Source organism: Zootermopsis nevadensis, unplaced genomic scaffold (genome assembly GCF_977971745.1).
Source record: "Zootermopsis nevadensis isolate Lab colony 2312 unplaced genomic scaffold, Znev_1.0 Znev_ptg000003l, whole genome shotgun sequence".
NCBI lineage: Eukaryota > Metazoa > Arthropoda > Insecta > Blattodea > Termopsidae > Zootermopsis > Zootermopsis nevadensis.
In genome coordinates, this window is record NW_028259135.1 from 14093166 (window position 1) to 14113633 (window position 20468).

General features: G+C 37.7%; 1 protein-coding gene across 7 annotated transcripts in view; it reads right to left on the reverse strand.

Moving 5' to 3' along the window:
* The window catches only part of LOC110837620 (dietary and metabolic glutamate transporter), a 60280-nt gene that overhangs the window by 4678 nt on the left and 35134 nt on the right, over positions 1 to 20468 (reverse strand). For 3 of the 7 annotated variants that reach the window (XM_087342613.1, XM_022079933.2, XM_022079938.2), the window contains exons 2-5: positions 5558 to 5742; positions 4804 to 5040; positions 2319 to 2406; positions 726 to 949 (exon numbers count right to left, since the gene is read on the reverse strand). In XM_087342613.1, coding sequence (XP_087198739.1) covers positions 726 to 949; positions 2319 to 2406; positions 4804 to 5040; positions 5558 to 5710 — 702 coding nt within the window. In that variant the 5' untranslated portion in view covers positions 5711 to 5742. Of the gene's footprint in view, positions 1 to 725; positions 950 to 2318; positions 2407 to 4803; positions 5041 to 5557; positions 5743 to 12694; positions 12719 to 15436; positions 15585 to 20468 lie in introns of those variants that run through there. The other 4 variants (XM_022079937.2, XM_022079936.2, XM_022079935.2 and 1 more) reach the window with 3 other exon arrangements.

Below are 20468 nucleotides of genomic sequence, written 5' to 3' on the forward strand. Positions count from 1 at the left end.
ATACCATTTCATGGAGGCTGTTTGTCTGAGTCTTATAGTCAGATCTTAGATTTTTCACTTCTGATGTTTTACTAGTAAGAAATACTTGAACACAATCCTGTTTGCAGATTACCAAGTAATAATGTCAAATTCAGAGGATTAATTAAAACTGAATACATCATATGCTAATATGGTATGATAATTTCAACAGAAAAATAAACAAAATGGCATTTTATGGGCAGGAATCATAAGAGGTAAAATGGTGATAAACAACAAATAATATAAGTTATTACTCTCAAGTACCTCAAATGTTCACTGCCATACAATAGGATATATGTAGAAGTTAAATTTCCAACTTTTTAAAAGTTACAGGTCTTAGCAACACAATTTTAATCATCGAAAGTCCAGAAATATACTATAACAAAAATGTTGTAACAGCTTAACTGTACCAACACATTTATATGGGAGTGAAAGGAAGAAACAAAACTAGAATTGCAGGACAAATCAAATTAATACATGGAACAGCAAAATACACTTGAATGGATTAAAATTTTAAAAATTTTGTTGTTTCTGAAATACTGGCAATTGGACACAAATATATTGCATGATAAATTATTTTTTTGCTGTCATCACTGGACCTTAAATAAAAAATCACATCAATACACTGTCTCTTTTTAATAATTGTTTGGCCACATTATTTTATTATTTGTATATGAAGTGTGAACATGTTATGACATTACACTTACCTTTTTATTGTCTAGTCCTCCAATACTCTGCTCAAGAAATGCTTTTTCCTCATCAGAAATAAAAGGATGAGACTGTGGATCATTGTAACAGAGGGCAATCCATGCAAAGAACCAGAGCACACCCAGTGAGCCAAACAAATAGAAGACACTTGGCCATCCAATTGACGAGTACTCTATCAAGACTCCACTGAGGGCAGTACCAACTACTGTTCCTATTTGAGAACCTGAAAAAGAAATCCAAGAACCGTGAAGTTTTACCAAACCTCAAGTTATATAGCACACTTTTGATTTAGTCACAGATATTAAATTGGAGGAGAGGGTATCAACTGTGACTCATAATGAATTATTTCTATGCTCAAAATATTTCATTTAGAAATACTGGCCTTTCTGGTGCTCATTTATAAGATATTTGGCAAGATCAGTGAAGTAAACCATTTCTGCCATCTGTCAACAGTTAATGGCATTCACTCTCCTCATATTTTATTTGTCTGTACTTTATATTATGATGCTTTTTCAGTAGCTCAGACTATATGGTTTTGAATGAGAGGATGGAAATGAATTTTGAATTATAAAGATGTAGAAGGAAGCGGTTATGGCCTAATTGAAAGTGCTATCCTGGCATTTGCCTGGAGGGACTGAGTAAAACCATGTCAACCTAAGACATTAATTACATCTATGTGACTAATGTTTTGCCTTAATACCCTGAACTTCCAATTGTACACATTGGTGAACTATAAATAATAGTATATTTTGAATAATATGCATGTTGTCTGCATTTAAGTAAATAACCCGATGGAGTACAGTCTCCATCTTTTATGGAACCTGGAGGTTCATTACTGTGTTCAAAGCAGCCAATCACTGAGCCAGTTGAATACATTGCACTAGCTAAAAGCCCATTTTTCTAAGAACAGTTTTAATATTTCACTCCCATCTATACCTAGATCATATAAGTGATCTCTCTTCCATTTGGCTAAGAATATGTTTTGGGGGTAAATTAAGGCATCGTTAGGGTATGGAATTTGTCATCTATGATAGGTTAGAAGTGTCTCTTAAAGAATTTTAAGTGAAAAAGAAAAGACTTTGATTTTATCACTGTAATGTCAATATTTCTACATTCAATTAAAGCTGTTCCTTCTTCATGTACCACTGCTATTTTTATCAAGATGCATGAGTGCAACTAGCAAATATATAATCATCTATGGTGCTTCGGCCTATTTTCGAGCCATGACCTCCCCACTTAGGAGCTTTCTTGGTCCTTGAAGCGTGCATTTGTGAGTAGTAAGTGACCAGCCCACTGACCATCTAGCAGTAAATCAGGAGACTTTGGTGAAAAATGGCCACTGAATTTTGCTTACAAAACATCTTATATCATGCTCGTAAGATTCTTTTACATGCCGTAAATCTACGACGTGGGACCACCGGCTTTTCTTCCCCTCTGAAGGAAGTTGTGCCACGGATTTTTATCGCCCTTAAAACTCCATCAACCTCGGCCGGGATTGTACCTGCGAACCGTGGGTGCAGTGACGAACACACTAACCACTAGTTCACTGAGGGCAACCTAGCAAATATATGTTCTCATAAATTAAAACTCACCAGAAAACACAAAAGAACCAAGGATTCCTCTCTGCTGGGGTGGTACCCAGCGTGCTAATATGGAATTCAATGCTGGGAATGTTGTTCCCTGTAATCGCATCAAAATACTAAATTACTCAAAAAAAAACTATTATCACTGTGCGTGTGCTTTAAGTGAAGCAAGTAGACAGGAGGGGAGGGAAAACAGATTACAATCCAATATATATGAGGTGCAAATATGAAATTCCTTGCATTCTGAACTTTGGCACATGATTTATGTGTGATCAGTCACACACTCTGGCTATTTTATAACTGGGGAAAGAGCCCCAGGTATTTTGTAGACAGGAGGCTGAATGGACCCTAGAGTCAGCCTGGAAATGATGGTGGTCGCTGTTTCTGCATCTTTGCCATCCAGACCATAGTGAATTTAAATACTGCAGCAGAGAAATGCATCAAAATATTCAGAAAACCTTCAAGAGAAGAGACCACTTGGAAGGCCTTTGTGTAGATAGGAGAATAATATTAAAATTAATATCAAAGAAATAGGGCATGACGATGTGGCCTGGATTTATCTGGCTCATGAAAGGGTCCAGTGATTGGCTTTAGTGAATATGGTAATGAGCCTTCCTGTACTATAAAAGCCATAGCATTTCTTGACCAACTGAAGGACTTTGCTTTATGAGGTTAGTTGAGGTTTATATGTTTTTGTGCAAAGTCATAACCTATTTAACATAAAGAAACAGTTATAATTTAACCTTTTTAAGCCTGAATTTTGTACAAATGGTATTTAAAATTTTATTTCTTACTTTACAGAAAAAACAACACATTCCTGTTACAAGGATTAATTGGTTGGTGTTTAAGGAAATGACTATTATTTGCTCTAAGAACAATATGGAACCCATACATAATTTTTGTGGGTAGGTTACATAGTGAATGTTAATGTTAAAGTATGTGATATATACAGGTTTGATCATACCTTAAAAAGTTCAAAGTAAAGGATTTGTATTCTGAAAATTACAACATATTGATGTGCATTCATTTTTGGACAAAATAAAATTTATACATTTCAATTAATTTTGTGAAAAATTTAGATCCCGTGTGTGTTGCAGTGTAAGTTAATGTGTGACTTGCCTTGCTCTGGGTTGAAAACTTTGCTTTAAAAAGTAAAAAATTCCAAGTTCCTTGAATTTAACTGTACAGAGGTTTTATAATACCATGTACAATTACAGAAAATGAACAGACATGAATTGGGAGTGGGTTCATGTTTATCTAACAAGGGACAGAACAGAATTCTAATATTTACATTTAATGGTTATAAAATATTAACAGAACAGGGACACTTAGAGGAACCAAAAAGAACTTGATCCAGTACTATTAACAACCATGGAGGAGAAATTAAACTAGTATCCAAGAGACTCGATACGTTTATAATTGACATAAGGTAATATTCATTGAAGTATCATTTATGATGTACCTTTTTATAAACTTTGTTACATGAATTGTTATGCCTTCCAATTAATTAATCTCTATTAAGTGTGACATACGAGGTGCGATCGGAAGTTTCCAGACTGTGTCAATAGAGGGCGAACCGGATGTAGTACGAGCTTCTGCCTTTAGGGGGTGCGGCCTACATTCATAGTGAATCAGTGTGCCAGCCGGCATCATCGAATTAGCATTTGTTTCTTAGTTACGGGCGTTTTGGTAGTGCATTACACTGACCCTCCTGCGATTTCGGAATGGCGTGTGCATCAAATTTTGCCAAAGACTCGCCAAAACGGCTACGGAAACCTATGAAATGCTAAAGCAAGCATTTGGGGAGTCCGCAATGGGTCGTGCACAAACTTTTGTGTGGCATTCACGTTTTAAAAATGGCCGAACCTCTGTCGATGATGACGAGCGTTCTGGACGACCATCTTCGAGCACAACGCCCGAAAATGTTACGAAGATCGACGTCGTACCATCAACGACTTGTGCGACATTGTTGGGATAGGCTATGGGACCTGTCAGCTGATTCTAAAGGAAGAACTCCACATGCGACGCATTATGACAACGCGCCAGCGCACACCGCCCACAAAGTTCGGCAGTTTTTGGCCTCAAACACCATGGCCGTCATCCCGCTCCGTGTGACTTCTTCCTCTTCCCAAAGATGAAAATTCAGCTAAAGGGAAGGAGATTTGAGACGATAGAAGAGATTCAGGCAGAATCGCAGATGGTGCTTGACAGGCTGACAAAGAAAGATTTCCAGGGATGCTTCCAGGCTTGGCAGCGGCGCTGGGATCGTTATGTTCACTCCCAGGGGAACTACTTCGAGGGTGATGGATGAATTTAATACCTGAGATAAGTGTACGGTTTTTTATAGGCGCAGTCTGGAAACCTTTTGATCGCACCTCGTATACAGTTTTAAATATTGATAGTTTATGTGCCTTTTTTCAACCATTTTTCTATGGAAAGGAAGACGTGTGTTTGTGTGCGTGTCCAAGATAAAGAGGAAAAATAGAAAACTCACTTCACCCAGACCTTCCAAGAAACGCACTGCAATGAGCCAACCTGCACCCCCTTGAGTGGCTGCCAGTGGGGTAAGTATTGATAAAATAGCAGTACATAGAATGCCTAGTCCAAGGGCATATTTGCCTCCAAACTTTTCTGCTAGCATTCCTCCTGGTAGATGGGTTATGACATAACCCCAAAAGAATGAACTGAGAATTAATCCTTGTGTCTCCTCATCCCAGTCAAATGTCCCGTGCTGTAAAGAAAAATACTATTTAGTATTTTTATTGCAACATTAAACATAAAATATATAGTTCTTGATATATTAGTCTTCTAAATTGGATTTTGTTACATTTGTATGTGAGTCTGTAGAACTGTGGTGCTGTGAGCTGTTTTTCTCCAAATATATATTTAAAGAAGTTTTATCTACTGGTATCAGGAATCATCTTACTATAAAATTTAAGAATAATATTTACCTCTTGTGACATTCTGTATTAGATTAGAAATGGTTGCAATGTAAACATGCTGATAAATGTTCCAAATCCTCATAGTCATGGGCCTAGGAATTTGTTTTTCATCTTCCTTGAGATAATTAAATGAGCTTAATGTTGGAAATCAATTTATGAAATAAATATTATTAAATCTCATATTGTCATATCCTTGAGGATGAAGGTACAAAATTATATTTTAACTATCATAATGTGTTAAGTCTACATAACCTAAAAATTAGAAAGAGCATGCTTTATTTATCCAAGAGACTGTAATGTACTTACTTGTGCAGTTTTGTTATTTGATACTGAATTTGAAGGGCAGGCATCAGGATCTGTTTCCGATTCATTTCTATTATGGTGAACCACCATCTCCGTTATGGCCGTTGACAAACATATCCTCATTGTATATGCATTTGCCACTGCTAGAAAACCCATTATGGCTATAACATAGCGCTGAGCTATACATCCTGTAAAAAGATAAAAAATATTCCAAATATTTTGTAACTCACACATTGGTGTGTTTAATACTTTATATGCTGTGAATTCTTGCCTGTTTTGAAGTGTTTTAGAAGTTACATAAATAGCACCATAAAGTATCCAGGAACAGAAATCAAAGGTTTAATTTTATATCTTCAAAATCCATACTTGAAACCCTGTCTTAAGTTAATTAATGAGTTTACATTCTCATAAATTATTCTTGTAAACTCCATTTTGACATTTACATGTTATTTTCCTCTACCTCTGAAAATGCTACCTCATAAGAGATTTCCTCATCAAAATGTGTATGCATTTAGGGTTTCTCTGATTTCATTTCATCATACTTCTGTCCCTTAATATCACACACGTGGTTTATTGTACGTAATGATTGGTCAAATTTCACCATCTTGAAAAATATTAATACGCAAATTCCTCTCTCCAATTGTGTATATTATTTCCGAGAATTTTTTTTTTCCTTAACCTGTCCCGTAAAAACACAGGCACGCATTTAAAAAAATTATGTGTACATGATAATTTACAAATCATTTCCTTTTTGAAATAAATTAAGCTGTGACTAAACAGAATGGCTAATATATTAACACACGAGCACCACATATATTACAATTGTTTGTGGAATCATCTTAAAATGAAACAATACTAAACTTCTTTTTACCAAACGTCTTGTTTTTACTAAACGTCCATTTGATACTAAAGGACGGATGAAACAATTCGGATTTCGGAGGTCAGGTACCTTAAAATGAACATGTCAACTTATATGCTAGTGTAATAATAAATACATTCGTGGGGTATTAAAATAAACGATACGTCATAATTACGCACACCAAACGTTTACAATTAAAATATATGGACAATGTCATGCTAAATAATTTTACGTGGTCACAAATGTACCGTTTTCTATGTGGAAGGAACTAACTCCCTGGTAGCAGAACCCGAAGGTTCAACACCGACAACACCAAAGCCTGCCATCGGCCACGATCCTGAGCCAACTCCATCCATTTGCCATCCTCACAGCCCACCTCCCTAAGATCCATCTTGATGTTATCATCCCATCTCATTCTTGGTTTGCCTAGTTGTCGTTTTCCAAAAGGATTTTCTACCAAAATTCTGTATGCAGCCCTTGTCCCCCCCCCCCCACATGCGTGCTACATGTCCATAAGTCCATCGGAGCCTCCTAGATTTCACTATCCTCACTATGCTAGGTGACCCGTACAATTCACGCAGCTCCTCGTTATGCAACATTCTAAATTCCCCACTTATTTCGCCCTTCCTAGGTCTAAATACCTTCCTGAGCATCTTGTTTGAAAGAACAGAAATCGTAATTGACTTGTCAGACCTATGCGTAAAATAACAATGTTCAGCGCGAACTATTTAGCATAGAAAAGGAAACGAAAAACGATAAAGGTCGACAGCTGAAAAACGATAAAGGTCGATAGCTGAAAAACGATAAAGGTCGATAGCTGAAAAACAATCATTTTTCAGCTATATATGCCCACATGTACTGTACAATATGTGAGACTAATTAGATTTTTCGGACTGGCGGAAATTAATCCGAAGGCACGGCCGTCGTAGATGTTATGTAGAAAGACGTGGGATTTTTGATTGTGGGTCCGAACATGACTCTTCTGGGATGTTTCACCGTGTTGTCAGTTGCCTGGTAGAAGTTAACCGACGTTTCAGATGTGCTTGCTGCCTCCATAATCAGGGCGATAAGTAAGCCACACGTGAGCAGCTTACTCTTTGCAGCAAGCGCCTCTGAAACGTCTGGAACTTTAACCAGCCGACACGGTGCAACATCCCAGAAGACAGCCATCTTCATACTCGCCTTCGTGAGAACCTGAAATCTCAAGTCTGTCACTTGCCTCATTGGGCAGTGTTAATTCTGCTGGAGACTGGGAGTTAATAATTATGTGTGGAACATTAATTCAGGGACAGCCTATACTTAGGTTTGGCGGTAATTCTGTTTCATGAATCTTGCTAAAAGTGTGGATCCTAATCGCAGTGCAGGATTATGCAGAATAAGTGATCAATTGTTTATTAATCAGTTATTTCGAAATAAGCTGTTGCCTTTCACCCGGATTATCAAGTTTTTATTTCACAGGACAGATAACATAATCGTGTGTGTAATAGCTCAAGAATCTGAAGACGATTATCGTCATTCAATTGTGAAAGAATTTAAAGACTCGTAATAGTGTCAGCGAAAGATTTGCCATCAAATGTTGAGGTCGCGTAGAATGGAACTGGGATTAAGAGGATGACTATGAATGTCGATTGGGGATAAGCGAGAGAGGAGGAGGTTGTGACCTACTTGGAAAGTTCAGAGATTGAGGAAGAACCTTAGTCTGTCGAATTTCGAAACATACACCGCATGAAACGCGACCATCACAACGCTCATATCCGATATCCGATATCTGCTGTTAGGTCCAGTAGCCTGTCAAGGCCTATGGCCATGTCTTGTTACACACCTGATTAGATTACGTCAATGGAATAAACGCTAAACTTGAAAGCTTAGAAATATCGTGTTTCTTCATGTGAGCTCCTGGTTAGTAATCTATGCGACTGTCAGTTAAAGGGCTGTCTAGGGGCTTGTCAATCGCGGTTTGACTTCCGGCACGGGCAACGACTTTAATTTCACCGCGTCCAGACCGAATCCGCTGTCAATCCAGCATCCTTGTAGTGAATGCTAGCGATCTCGGTGTTTGAGCTTTGGTTTTTTTTTATAAGTATTATTGTTTTCACTTAGAGATTATCCTTTATGTTCTATAGTTTTTATTTAGTGTCCGTGGAACGTACGGAAAACTGTAAGAACCACAAATTACGGTTCCAAAATACGACTAACGAACGAAGGAGCGGGCCTTCGTTGATCCCACTGACATAACTTTTACCAGTCTGCAGTTCTGCGCACTTGGCCTCCTTTAGTAAGAGCGGATTCTTCAATATGAATATTACGCCACAGGTTTCCCACAACGTTATCGCAGTTGAGATGAAGTAGGTTGTTCTGATATGATCTTTGCTGTAATAGTACAACTCTATAAGGATTAGTCGATCAGATCGACTACCGTTCAATTCTATGGAATTTATGACCATTTAAACGTTTATTATTAATTTGCCATAGATTAAATATGAAAGTATACATTTCAGTTTATGTTGATTTAATCATCACTTCTTGTTGAGAGTTATATAAACAATTTAAGCACATGAATACGATGATGGGAGATAGGATGTAAGATTAAAAGACAATGGTATGTTTCAGTAACAGGTTTGTCCAGATAATAACCGCCTTTGTTAAAACACTTCTTTCGACACGGAGTTGCAAGTAACTCATTCACGGTATCGGGTTTTCCAAGCAAACAAATAATAAGGCTAAGTCAACATAACTGTAGCATGTGTTATTCGTAAAGTGCATGGCACTGTAGTCATCAGTTTGGAAATGATTTGACATCGTATTTTTACCATTCTGCATATACCAAGAGGCCAGCAATTTTGGTGACTATTTTTCCTGAATTTCGAAATATGAGGTGTTATCCACGGACATCCACTGTAGTAACGAATCAACTGACCGACAGACCAAGAAACTCATTAGCAATCAACGAATTAGACAACAAATTAACAAATTCTTCCTTGAAAATCTGTCAGAAATTCTCTGAATTTATTGATCCTGAAGTTTCATCATGTTGTTATTTTCTTCTCACCAGAAGCAGAGAACAGGCGTGACAGTAAAACGAACGTTCGACAGAAACCTGACCCAGGTCGATTACCGGAGGTGTATTTGACCTAGTCACACATGCTCACCAAGCACACTTCCCACTCTTGTCACCAAGTCTGGATGCCTTCTCGTACAGCTTCGTGGTCTGTAGTTAAAACCAACTGCACGCAGACGTCTGGAATCAACGCCCCCCCCCCCCCCCCCCCCCGAGTGGTTTCTTATAACCCACGCAGACATGGAGATCACACAAATATTGTTCTCTGGCAACAGAGGAAGATGGCTGTCTTTATCTTGTCAACATATGGTTGGACCTTGACTTATTTTCTCAGTGTTTTCATTGCATATCTGATTAATTCGACACTGATGGTGACCATCAAGTTTGTCATCGGCCTCCCTACGTGGCTGCTAAGTTTATTTTGGATGCGAACCAAGGGCAGGTTCCTGATAAGCCTTCTTGTAAATTACAAAACGTGACTTTTTGCCGTTCGTCATAATGAATCAGCCCTCAGGCTTGGCACGTTTTTTCCGTCTTGGTCATGTTCTAGTCATTTGCACTTGTTGTCACCGTGCGAACGTTATTAACGGCTATTTTCATTATAATTATAAATACAGAAAACGTAACAACAATATGACGAGATTTTGCATTTTTTCTATACATTCTTGATTAAACAAAAGAAATTAAATAAATGAGAGAAACTTCAGGTCAGTGATCTAGTTGAAAACATGGAAAGTCGAGAACAGCTCATGAAGTTTCTCATTGTGTAATTCCTAACACGCTATGTTACGAATTCGTTGCACATTTTCTTATCCTTTCTATTTAAATATCTATATTTGCTTCTAAACCAAATTTTTTACTGTCCTGTAACAGAATTTCTGCCTTATTTTGTGTGTGTGTGTTCGTGGCAGAAGGGGTGAGGGAGAAGTCAGACATCTGTCCCCTACAAATGGCTTTTGGAAAAAAAATTAACATTCAAAAAGATTGAAAAAAGAAGAGGCCATACCAAACAATGATATTTATTATTAAAATTATCCCTAAAAAGATTTATTCTTCTGTCCTACATACAAAAGCTTTTAACAACTTTTGGCTAAAGCGTAAGCTTCTAAGCAGATTCTCTGGCTGTCCGTCGTAAAGAATGCTGACGGCGCCCATATATTTATGCCCAACGAATTAATATGTGAAGATTTCTGTCTTCTGGGTTGTTACGCAAGAACCCAGAAGACAGAAATCTTCAGACTCATCGCCCTGATGACGGAGGCAGTACGACCTCTGAAACGTTGGTTAACATCGACCAGACTGCACAGCGCAACAACCCAGAAGACAGAAATCTTCATACTCTGAAGACGGAGGCAGTATGACCTCTGAAACGTTGGTTAACATCGACCAGACTACACAGCGCAACAACCCAGAAGACAGAAATCTTCATACTCTGAAGACGGAGGCAGTATGACCTCAGAAACGTTGGTTAACATCGACCAGACTACACACCGCAAGAACCCAGAAATCTTCATACTCGCCGCTGTGAGAACCTCAAATCTTACGAATTAATGTGTACGCAGAACGAGAGCCCGGAAAAGAGGAGGCTGAGACAGGTTTCGGCATTCCGTCGCCTGATCTGTGACGACAAAAGAAGAACAAGGGAAAACAAGTGGACAAAGAAATTTTTAGAAACATTTTCAAGCCTGTCATTTCTCGGATTAAAGTGCCACTTCTCGCAACCGTGCAAAAACCTGTAACTTTCATTTATTTATTTTGGCTAGAACACCGTAAAGAAATACGAATACCAGTAATTCAGGGGCTGTCTGCAAGACAGTAATTCATTTTTACCTTCATGAAACGAAGAACATTTTCTTCAGTCATTCGGTCTATAAGGATGAAGCTACTTCTGATGCCAAGCATCGTGTCTAAAGATGTGGAAGATTAGCCTCCACAGCATGCCTAAGACCTCGACATTTGAAGGCGAGTGGCCGCTTTACAATTCATTGGAGTTTATCTCAGGAGAAAGCAATCCTAGTACATAAGTACATCGGATGGATTACTCGGATCCCAGGGTCGCGCTAGGCGTGGTGGCGAGGGTTAGCATTCCTCTGCTCTTGTCGGGAAACGATCCCCTGCCTCAAGATGCAAACAGTTGCCTTACAAGCCATCAATCGGCTTTTGAAATTTGGTTGTTGGTAAGAAAGACGGAAATATTGCTTAAGGATGTGATATATAAAATTAGTCTAATTTTAATTTATGTTTCGTATGAAATATTTAGGACATCTTCATAAGCAATATGAAAAGAAAGAACGAAGAAAGGGATAAAAATAAATGAGCGAAGAAGGGGCGTGGTCAAATTCACAAAGTCGTCTCCAAATAAGCCGATGACCCAAATCTAAAACCTGGCTTAGCCAAGATCTCGTGCAGCCGACACACAAATTCAAGGCATGCGATATGTAAATTGGCAATCTTAGAGCTGTATTTGTGTCACGTTATTAGGCATTATAGTTACTTTAAAAAGTGCCTATGTAAGTTAGACGTAACATCAAGACTACGCACTGTCTTACTGCCAGAATCAGATCGATGGCCTTTTTGATTTAGCCAGAGAATTCTCCGTGTGGGAATCCCCCCCCCCCCCCCCAAAAAAAAAAAAATCACTTTTGCCCGCAAATATTCGTGCACATCTTCATGAAAAGTGCCTATTATTGTCCGACCTTAACCAGAATTGGAAATAATCGGCAGATTTAAATGAACTTGCGTGAAAATCCGCCTCGATTCACCCCAAATCAGTCATAATATTAAGATGCCAGTACATTAGGAGCAGATCTACTGATGCATTCGGTGACTTTAAAGTTAGCCCCTAAATTACACAGATTATATGACTAGTAGCTGCTTTTGGTGGCGTGGCCTAATAACATTTATTCCCCAGTTAAGTTGGCCATGGGAATCATGGAGATTGCTGCTTCTGCTTGCTTAGTCATTAGTTCGAATCCAGTCCTGGGCATGCTAATCGTCCCAACTATCGTCAAGGGTTCAGAAATAGGCCGATCTAAATTCAGTCAGTAAACATTTGGGACCAATAGCTGTTGTTAATTATTCGACCTATAAGAAAACTTTATACGATTTATTAGCAGTTAACTGATGTGTGAGTTTATTTGTGATCGGAACGCAATTGATTTAGGTTTCCTTGTGACGTTATCACGTATTCCTTGACTCGTCGTGTCATGTGAACCTGGCTTACCTCGGGTTTTAGCATCCTCATATTAGCCCATCTGAAATTATTCTCACGAGGCTGAATCTAGGTTCTGACTTCACCCTGTGAAATCAATTCACTTTTGAAGTGTAAAACTCTTGTAAGTACGTTCGTGACTTGTGTTTCAATCATGGTTGAATGTTTTAAACTTAATCTATGATTAAGTAACTTGTGAATTTAAGAGTTAATTATATGTATAAGCTACTTTAACGTTTATTAAATCTAAAACTTCTTGACGATGGTGAAGAGTCAATTGAATAAAAAATTTCTTGGATATTATCCATCGTCTAGTAAATATAAAACGTAAAACGACGTTTCGGAGATGGGACTCTATCTCCGTCTTCAGATTCCTACACAGTTGGGCCCACTAGATAGAGCTAATCCCTATCTCCGGACAAAGTAAAAGGTGAAAGTCCCGGAATAAAAAGGCATTACCACACCATCCATCCGTGGGACGTAAAAGAATAGTATGTAGAAATCAAAATTCATAAACACGATAAAACCAAAAAACAAAAACTCACAAAAGGTGGGAATAAATACACATGAATATTAACGTTCTTTGAGGTAGGAACGGTATTTTTAAATTGTTTATATGAGCTTCGTGATTCAAAACGTTAATAAAGAGCAAATTAAAAGTTAAACTCTGTGCCTCTAATCAGTAAAAGAGAAGAATGTGACGAGGAGAAGGAAGATAATAAACAGTGATCGTAAGAAATAGAAGAGGTGGAAGGAGGAAGATAGGAATAATGAAGACAAGATAAACAAACAAAGCGGAGTGTAAGGACTCAGAGAAGGAGAGGGAGAACGAAGAAAATAAGAAGAACAAAGGGAAAGAATGAAGAGATGGGAGAGGAATAGAGAGAGAATGAGAAAAAGCTGCAAACTGACACAGGCGACTGCAAGCCGAACTACGACAATGACTGCTCTGCGTTCAGGGACGTGTAATTGTTGGGTTCGTTCTGCCGCGTGACCTTCCGATAACTTCCGTCCATGCAGGGCTAGGACAGCAAGAAGGAGAACAGTTCGCAGTCGATCCTCAGGACAGTCTTCGGGTTTGTGGACGTTTTGGAATTACGTCTCTTGTATCGCTATCTGCATGCTTGGGATGTCAATCAATATCGACACATTCATGAAACTATTTAGATATCGACTTGAAAATACGTACCGGAACTATACATAATTTCCTTTGTATTTCAGAACCAGACATTCTGTTGAGTCGGGTAATTAGTTTCGGTCCCTGGTCGCCTTTTTGGACGGAAAAGTGGCTCAGAAATTCACTGGACAAGAGATAAATGCAATCTGTAGACATTTTTGGTGCACCCGTGAAGAGAGAATCGTGGTGAAAATAAAAACAGCAGGAGGTTCGATGAACAGGCCTCTGCTACCTACCTACACTGTTCTTAAATAATTTTAAGATTCTGTTACTACTATTGCCATTTTTCAAAATTAGATTTATTCGGTGTTTTGATGAAACAACTCCGACAGCAGTTTCTATGCACGTAATTAACTACGTAAATAACCAACTAATTAACGCTGTGACATCAGAACCCGATTGCTCAATACAACTGATACCAAAATCCACCACTGGAAAGTGCCCTGAGCCAGTTTGATCCTCACAACAAATGTAGACTAATGGGGTACTATTCTAGTTATACTTCCCAAAACTGTTTCAACGATTATTAACTCCGAATTTTACTTTGATTTTGGTTTGGTTTGGTTCTGAAAATAAGTAGCTATTTCTTTCTTAAATTTCAAGAACAGATCTACCCCTGTAACGCATATTCGAAGTGTGTTTTCTGTAAATCCGAACCGAGAAATAAGATATCGTGATCATCATGCCAGAAGGGCGTAACAACAAAATGGCTGATTTACAAGAGACTAAATTCTTACGCTTATTTGGTCTGAACAAATTTATCTTCCTGTATCTCTCTGTACAGCAGCATTAGCATTATGCCTTTCTGGCATGACATACATTCCACCATGTTGTTAGACCACATATCTCCGATTATGCAAATATGTTGATACGCCCTTGTTATTGTTTAAACGAGCTTCGTTAATCAAGCTCACAACATATGTAGGCCTACTTAAATGCTACTTAATTCAGATTTAAATTGTCTTGTAAGTAAGTTTATTCCTTATTTTCCGATAACTGTGATAGTTTTATAATTAATTAATTAATTAATATAACAAATTCGCTGGTAGTGGAATACGAAGGATCGACACCTGTGATACCATTAAGCATTAATTACCAGAATTGCGCATTTATTGTCTCCTACATGCGAGATAATACGTATCTAACCTCTTTAATGACACAATTCCTACAACAGATCCTACTAGGAGACATGTGTACTTCAGACGTTTCTCGCTTTGTGCTGTCAGATCCCAGTATTTTAATTGAATAAAAATTTCCTTGGATATTATCCATCGTCTAGTTAATATAAAACGTAAAACGACGTTTCGGAGATGGGACTCTATCTCCGTCTTCAGGTTCCTACACAGTTGGGCCCACTAGATAGAGCTAATCCCTATCTCCGGAGATAGGGATCGTTTTACGTTTTATATTTACTAGACGATGGATAATATCCAAGGAAATTTTTATTCAATTGACTCTTCACCATCGTCAAGAAGTTTTAGATTTGATACCCGGTATTTTATTTTATATAAATTGAGTGGCGATGTAGTTCTTTCGTATAAAGGCGGTTTTTCTTCTGCGTGCGACAATTCACTTACCTTTAGCTAAACGTTTCTTCCATTCTGTAAGCATGGTGTCCGGAAACAGGTATCACAAAAACTGTAGAACAAGAACGTTTAACTTGTTAAGTACTTCTAGGCATGTAGCTTTATGCTTATTAAATTCTTTTTAAATGTCTTCCCACGTCTGAAAAGTAACCGAAGTTTTAATACGATGTTTAAAGACCAAACACACTGCCTGTACACATAAACACATTTACTGCCTGATGATCGTATTACATTCAGGAAATTAAAAGTGATCTTCTTTCACTCGAAAAGTAGCATAGAGTGCAAACATAAATAATACTTGTGACAAAACCGGTGTTCTGCTTGTTTTATTAAAGAACAAAGTTTCGCGTCATGGCGGGTGTAGAGTTTTTTTAGTACGAGACGCGACTCGCGTGGTATTTGTCGGCGCACAGAACACCAATGACTTTATACAACGTTCCCTGCCTCTTTATACAAGCAGCCGGACAGCTGGACGGTAAGGTAATGGAATCCATCATGAGAGGGGGGAATGGAACAATCACGTCCACTGTTGCAGGTAATAACAGGTTTAATCTTACAGATAATAACGTTTAATCTATGATACGTTATATTGTAGTCAAATGGATCATAAAATGCGAGCTTTGAGCCGGTACTAACCGATAAAACAATTGTATAGGCAAGATATTTAATTCTGGAGGTAATCGGTTCTAGTCTTGTCCGGCATTGTTTATTTCACATGAACATCTGCCTTGGTTTTCTCAGTTGGGAGGCGAATGCTTGGATATTTATCTAATTTTTCAAATAGGCTGCATGATATCATCTCATGTGACACGATGACATCTGTAGCTGTTTAATACTCGATCTATCAGCCAGTCAACATTATTCTCATCTCAAGTTCGTAGAAACTAAAACCATCTGCAGGTGACAGAGCAGAGTTAAATAATACAACGTTCTACTGATTTATCGATTAACAATTCAATGAATCTGTAACTTTCAATTTCATTTCAGTGCATCGTACATAACCACACTTTAATTTCATTCAACACTAAATAAATATTTGAGGTTGACACAGTGTAGTTAAAATTTAAATATAATTAATAACACGCACAAAAACTAATTGAAATGCTTTCGTACAGAACTTCACTAAAGAAATAACATTTTAAATGATTTGGTTAATTCACGCACTATAGGTGTGTTTAGAGAGTAAATTGTTTTCGTTGTCTGGACTCGAAGAAGTAATATTTAGTGTGGCTCCTACTGCAGATGTTTATAATGCTCGTATGTCTTCATCCCTCATACATCTTTAGAGCGTTTATCTTAGTGCAGAGGTTCTCGTAAGGCTACCAACGGCTGCATGAGTCAACATATTATTTTTATGAATAATACAACGTGTCAGAAGTAGCCAGACTTATAAAGAATCATCTCAACAGCATATTTTTATCTGTACCTCTGAAAAATCTCAATTCCTGCATGTCCAGTTCCTAAAGCTTTTTAAGGAATATTTATTTTTATACATTCGTAAGAAAATGTTATTTAAAACTGAAGTCTGCCACATAAAATGTTACATGAGTCATCTGTTGTAATTAATTCCGTTTAAATCTCTAATAAATTCCATCAGCTTATTTTGTAGAATGTAAAACAACTTGACTGCTCAAAATTCAGTCCCATTTTTATTTCCATTTAACGGTAGAACGGAAGAATAAAATTAGCCAGGAATATGAAATTTGATTTGGAGATAATCACAAATAAATTTACGAGTCTCGTATGTAGCTTTTATTGTATGTTAACAATTAAAATCACGGCGACTACGCGATAATTTGAGGTTATGGTTGACAAATTGAGCGAATTTGGATCTGGTGGTAGTGGAAATTATGCACAGAAATTATACTAAGTTGTATAATTATAATTATTAGTTTACAGGCCTGTTTCTTCCAGCCTTGTCATATTGACTGAAATATTTTAATTAATATAATTCTTGTAATTTCTTCCCAGAATTTCCTGTTCGTAACACTGCGTTAAGTGATTACTGGTATTACACAGTGTCCTTGGTGATACACGGGCTGCAGTTTGATAACAACTAGTTACACGGTACACAAAGTATATTATTCCCCCATATCAGAAAGGGCGAACAAAGTAAGAAAACTCGTATGTTTACGTTCAGTCACTGACTTCTGGCACGACACTAGATAAATGTGACGTGATTTCTCAAGCCAAGTTCGAAGCAAGGAGATACGTACACGGCAAATTTTTCCACACGAAATCAGGAAGGTTGACTCCATTGTAGTTGTAAACACAGTTTACAGGTGAATTATTTGCTCTGTTTTACATATATATCACTAGCGTTGATGATTATTTATTACAATTATAAATTTGATGCAATATATCTAATCGCGTTACAGATATTAAAATCCGCAGATTAAGGAATTTACCATAAAAGTGTTCACAGAAAGAAGTTTCAGACACTACTAGGCCTTTTAAGCGTTCTTCATTCTCTAGTGTGAGCAAAGAACACCTTTTGGGCCCATCAATGTCTGTCTGTCTATCTATCGCGTCTTTTCTTACAAGGTAGGTAACCCGCGTTACCATGGGAACTATTGTTACTTTTATTATTATTGTTATTATCATTGCTATTTTTATTCATATTGATATTCATGCTCTGTGGTCTTCTGTTTTGGACACCCCTGGGTCAGTACCATCTCATTCACCTTGGTTGTGACTTAGCGCCGAGATAGGGTAGCTCCATGGACTTAACCCCACGTCCACCTCTCCCCTACCTTGGCCGCGAGGCCTCGATACCCCTGTTCTTACACTATCCTGGTTTAACCGTTGGTGCAAGAATGATCTAAGGTCAATGTTGGAAAACTTGTGCAACAACTGACGTCGATTTAAAGGGCTTACATAGGTCATGCATTGCATTTTCGAGTCGTTGGCCAATCATTAGAACAGCTGAAAGGGGAAGAAACAAGTAGTTTATAACTTGTTTGGGTACAATCTGATATTTTCCTGGAGAGAGTGAAGAAAAGTTATAAAGAAAACCAGCCCAGGATAGCAAACACCTGCCGAGATTTAAACCAAGTACCAACAGAATAGAATTTTAATATCTTTAAGACAAACTTTGTTGGTAGTTAGTTGATTTCGGGCTAAAATGCTGACGTTTATAACAAAGGATGGATTTCAAGGCCTTGTTAAGAGCAACAAGTTATACTTGACCTCTAAACCATCCGCACGTTTAATACTGTAACCTACATACGCCTTTTGGTGATTTGACACTGACCATGAAGTGTGGCAGAGGACAGCTCAAGTGTGTGAAGGTGACGGTTTCAAATTGTGATAATAAGTAGGCACACGCTCAGAATGCTAGTGAACTGTAATCTGAAAGTAAATGCTTTGTTTGTATTCATGTATGCAAGTTACAGCCTACTCATGAACTCGGTACAATAAGATTAGGCCTGACACTCCTACATTTTAAACGACGCTGTGGACATTATTATTTTTTTTTATAGTCGCCAGTAATATTTATTTCAGGTCATGTGTTTGACCGTTATAGGGGAAATAGTTCCTGAGATATGCTTTCATTTTTCTTTCTTTCTTTGAAAGTTGCTGTTTTCTTGGGGAACAGGAGGATTGAGACGAGGTTTTGATGTCGATGACAGGGGCCACAGTTACAACGGAGATATTAGAGAAGAACTACAGGGAGAATTTCGGCAGAGAGAAATGAATTGTAAAATAACGTAGAAAATATGAGGAGAATAATATTCAGAAAATAATTTGAAATTACAAACCGCAAGGAAAGATACATGTTAGAACACACACACAAACGGATTTATGTTCTTCATAAAGAAATCGGGGACATAAAATCAACTGTTACTGCAAATGTCGTGCGTTAGGAAGTTGAGAAAAACATACAAAATCAGATAGGAATAGACCACTTGGAAGACCTGGGCATAGATGGTAGGGTACTTTTAAATAGATCTTACAGATACTGGTGGTGAGGACATGAACTAGATTTGTTTTTTTCTCTGGACAGAGCCCAGTGGCGGGCGCTTCTGAACTCTGTAATGAACTTTTGGTTTTCATAAAGACAGGTTCTTTCATGACTAACTGAGCGACTATCAGTCCGCTAAGAAGGACTTTGTTCTATGGAATTAGTGAGTAAGGGAGAGTGTTAAAAAGAGATAAAGGCGGCAGATAGGCCACGACCGTTTCGTCCCACAACGAGTCAGATTCATTGTCCCTTTCAGTGCTATATCTATAGGAGAGAGTGACACGACTTTCTTTTGAGTTCAACAGTTTCTGTGCCAACTAATATTATCCACAATTTTACTTTTCATTTATACATACACAGGAAAGTACATTATTACACTTTCGTAAGATAAGGCTTGTCATTCACGTGTAATTACTACCATTATGCTTTAAGTACAAGTACGATAAATTAGTGTTTCAAAAGATATCTGTGTGACTACTTCACTATCTCTAATAGCAGGAAAATATAAATTCCTTTAAAGTCCTTAATATTTTTGTTTGCTACTTTAATTTTATCCCTGAAATACCTAATGGAATAGGATAACATTATCACCATAAATAAGTGTCAGAATTAATTGTTTTGAGTTAAGATCGTAGTGTGATGTGATATTAAACTTAATGCATCCTTTTTCTGAAATCTTGTACTCGTGGAAGGTTGAAAAATGTATACAAAATTTTTATCGAAAAGCCTGAAGAAAACTACTCGTAGTTGGGAAGATTATTTTAAAACGGGTCTTAAAGAAGTCGAGCATGAGAATGTGGACTGGGTTCATCTGCACCAGGAAAGGGCTCTAGTAATTACAGCAATGGAGCATCGGGTTTCATAAGGCGGAAGGGGAGGATTTCTTGACATGATGATTGTATATTAGTTCCCAAGAAGGATTCTTCGTCGTGGAATTAATTAACTGTAATTGCATTTGATGCCCATGCCAACAAGTAATACAGCGGCGTAGTGAATATTAAAAGAAATTAATGCAATTTTTATTTATCATTAATTAGGATCCTTCTAATGTAGCCCACT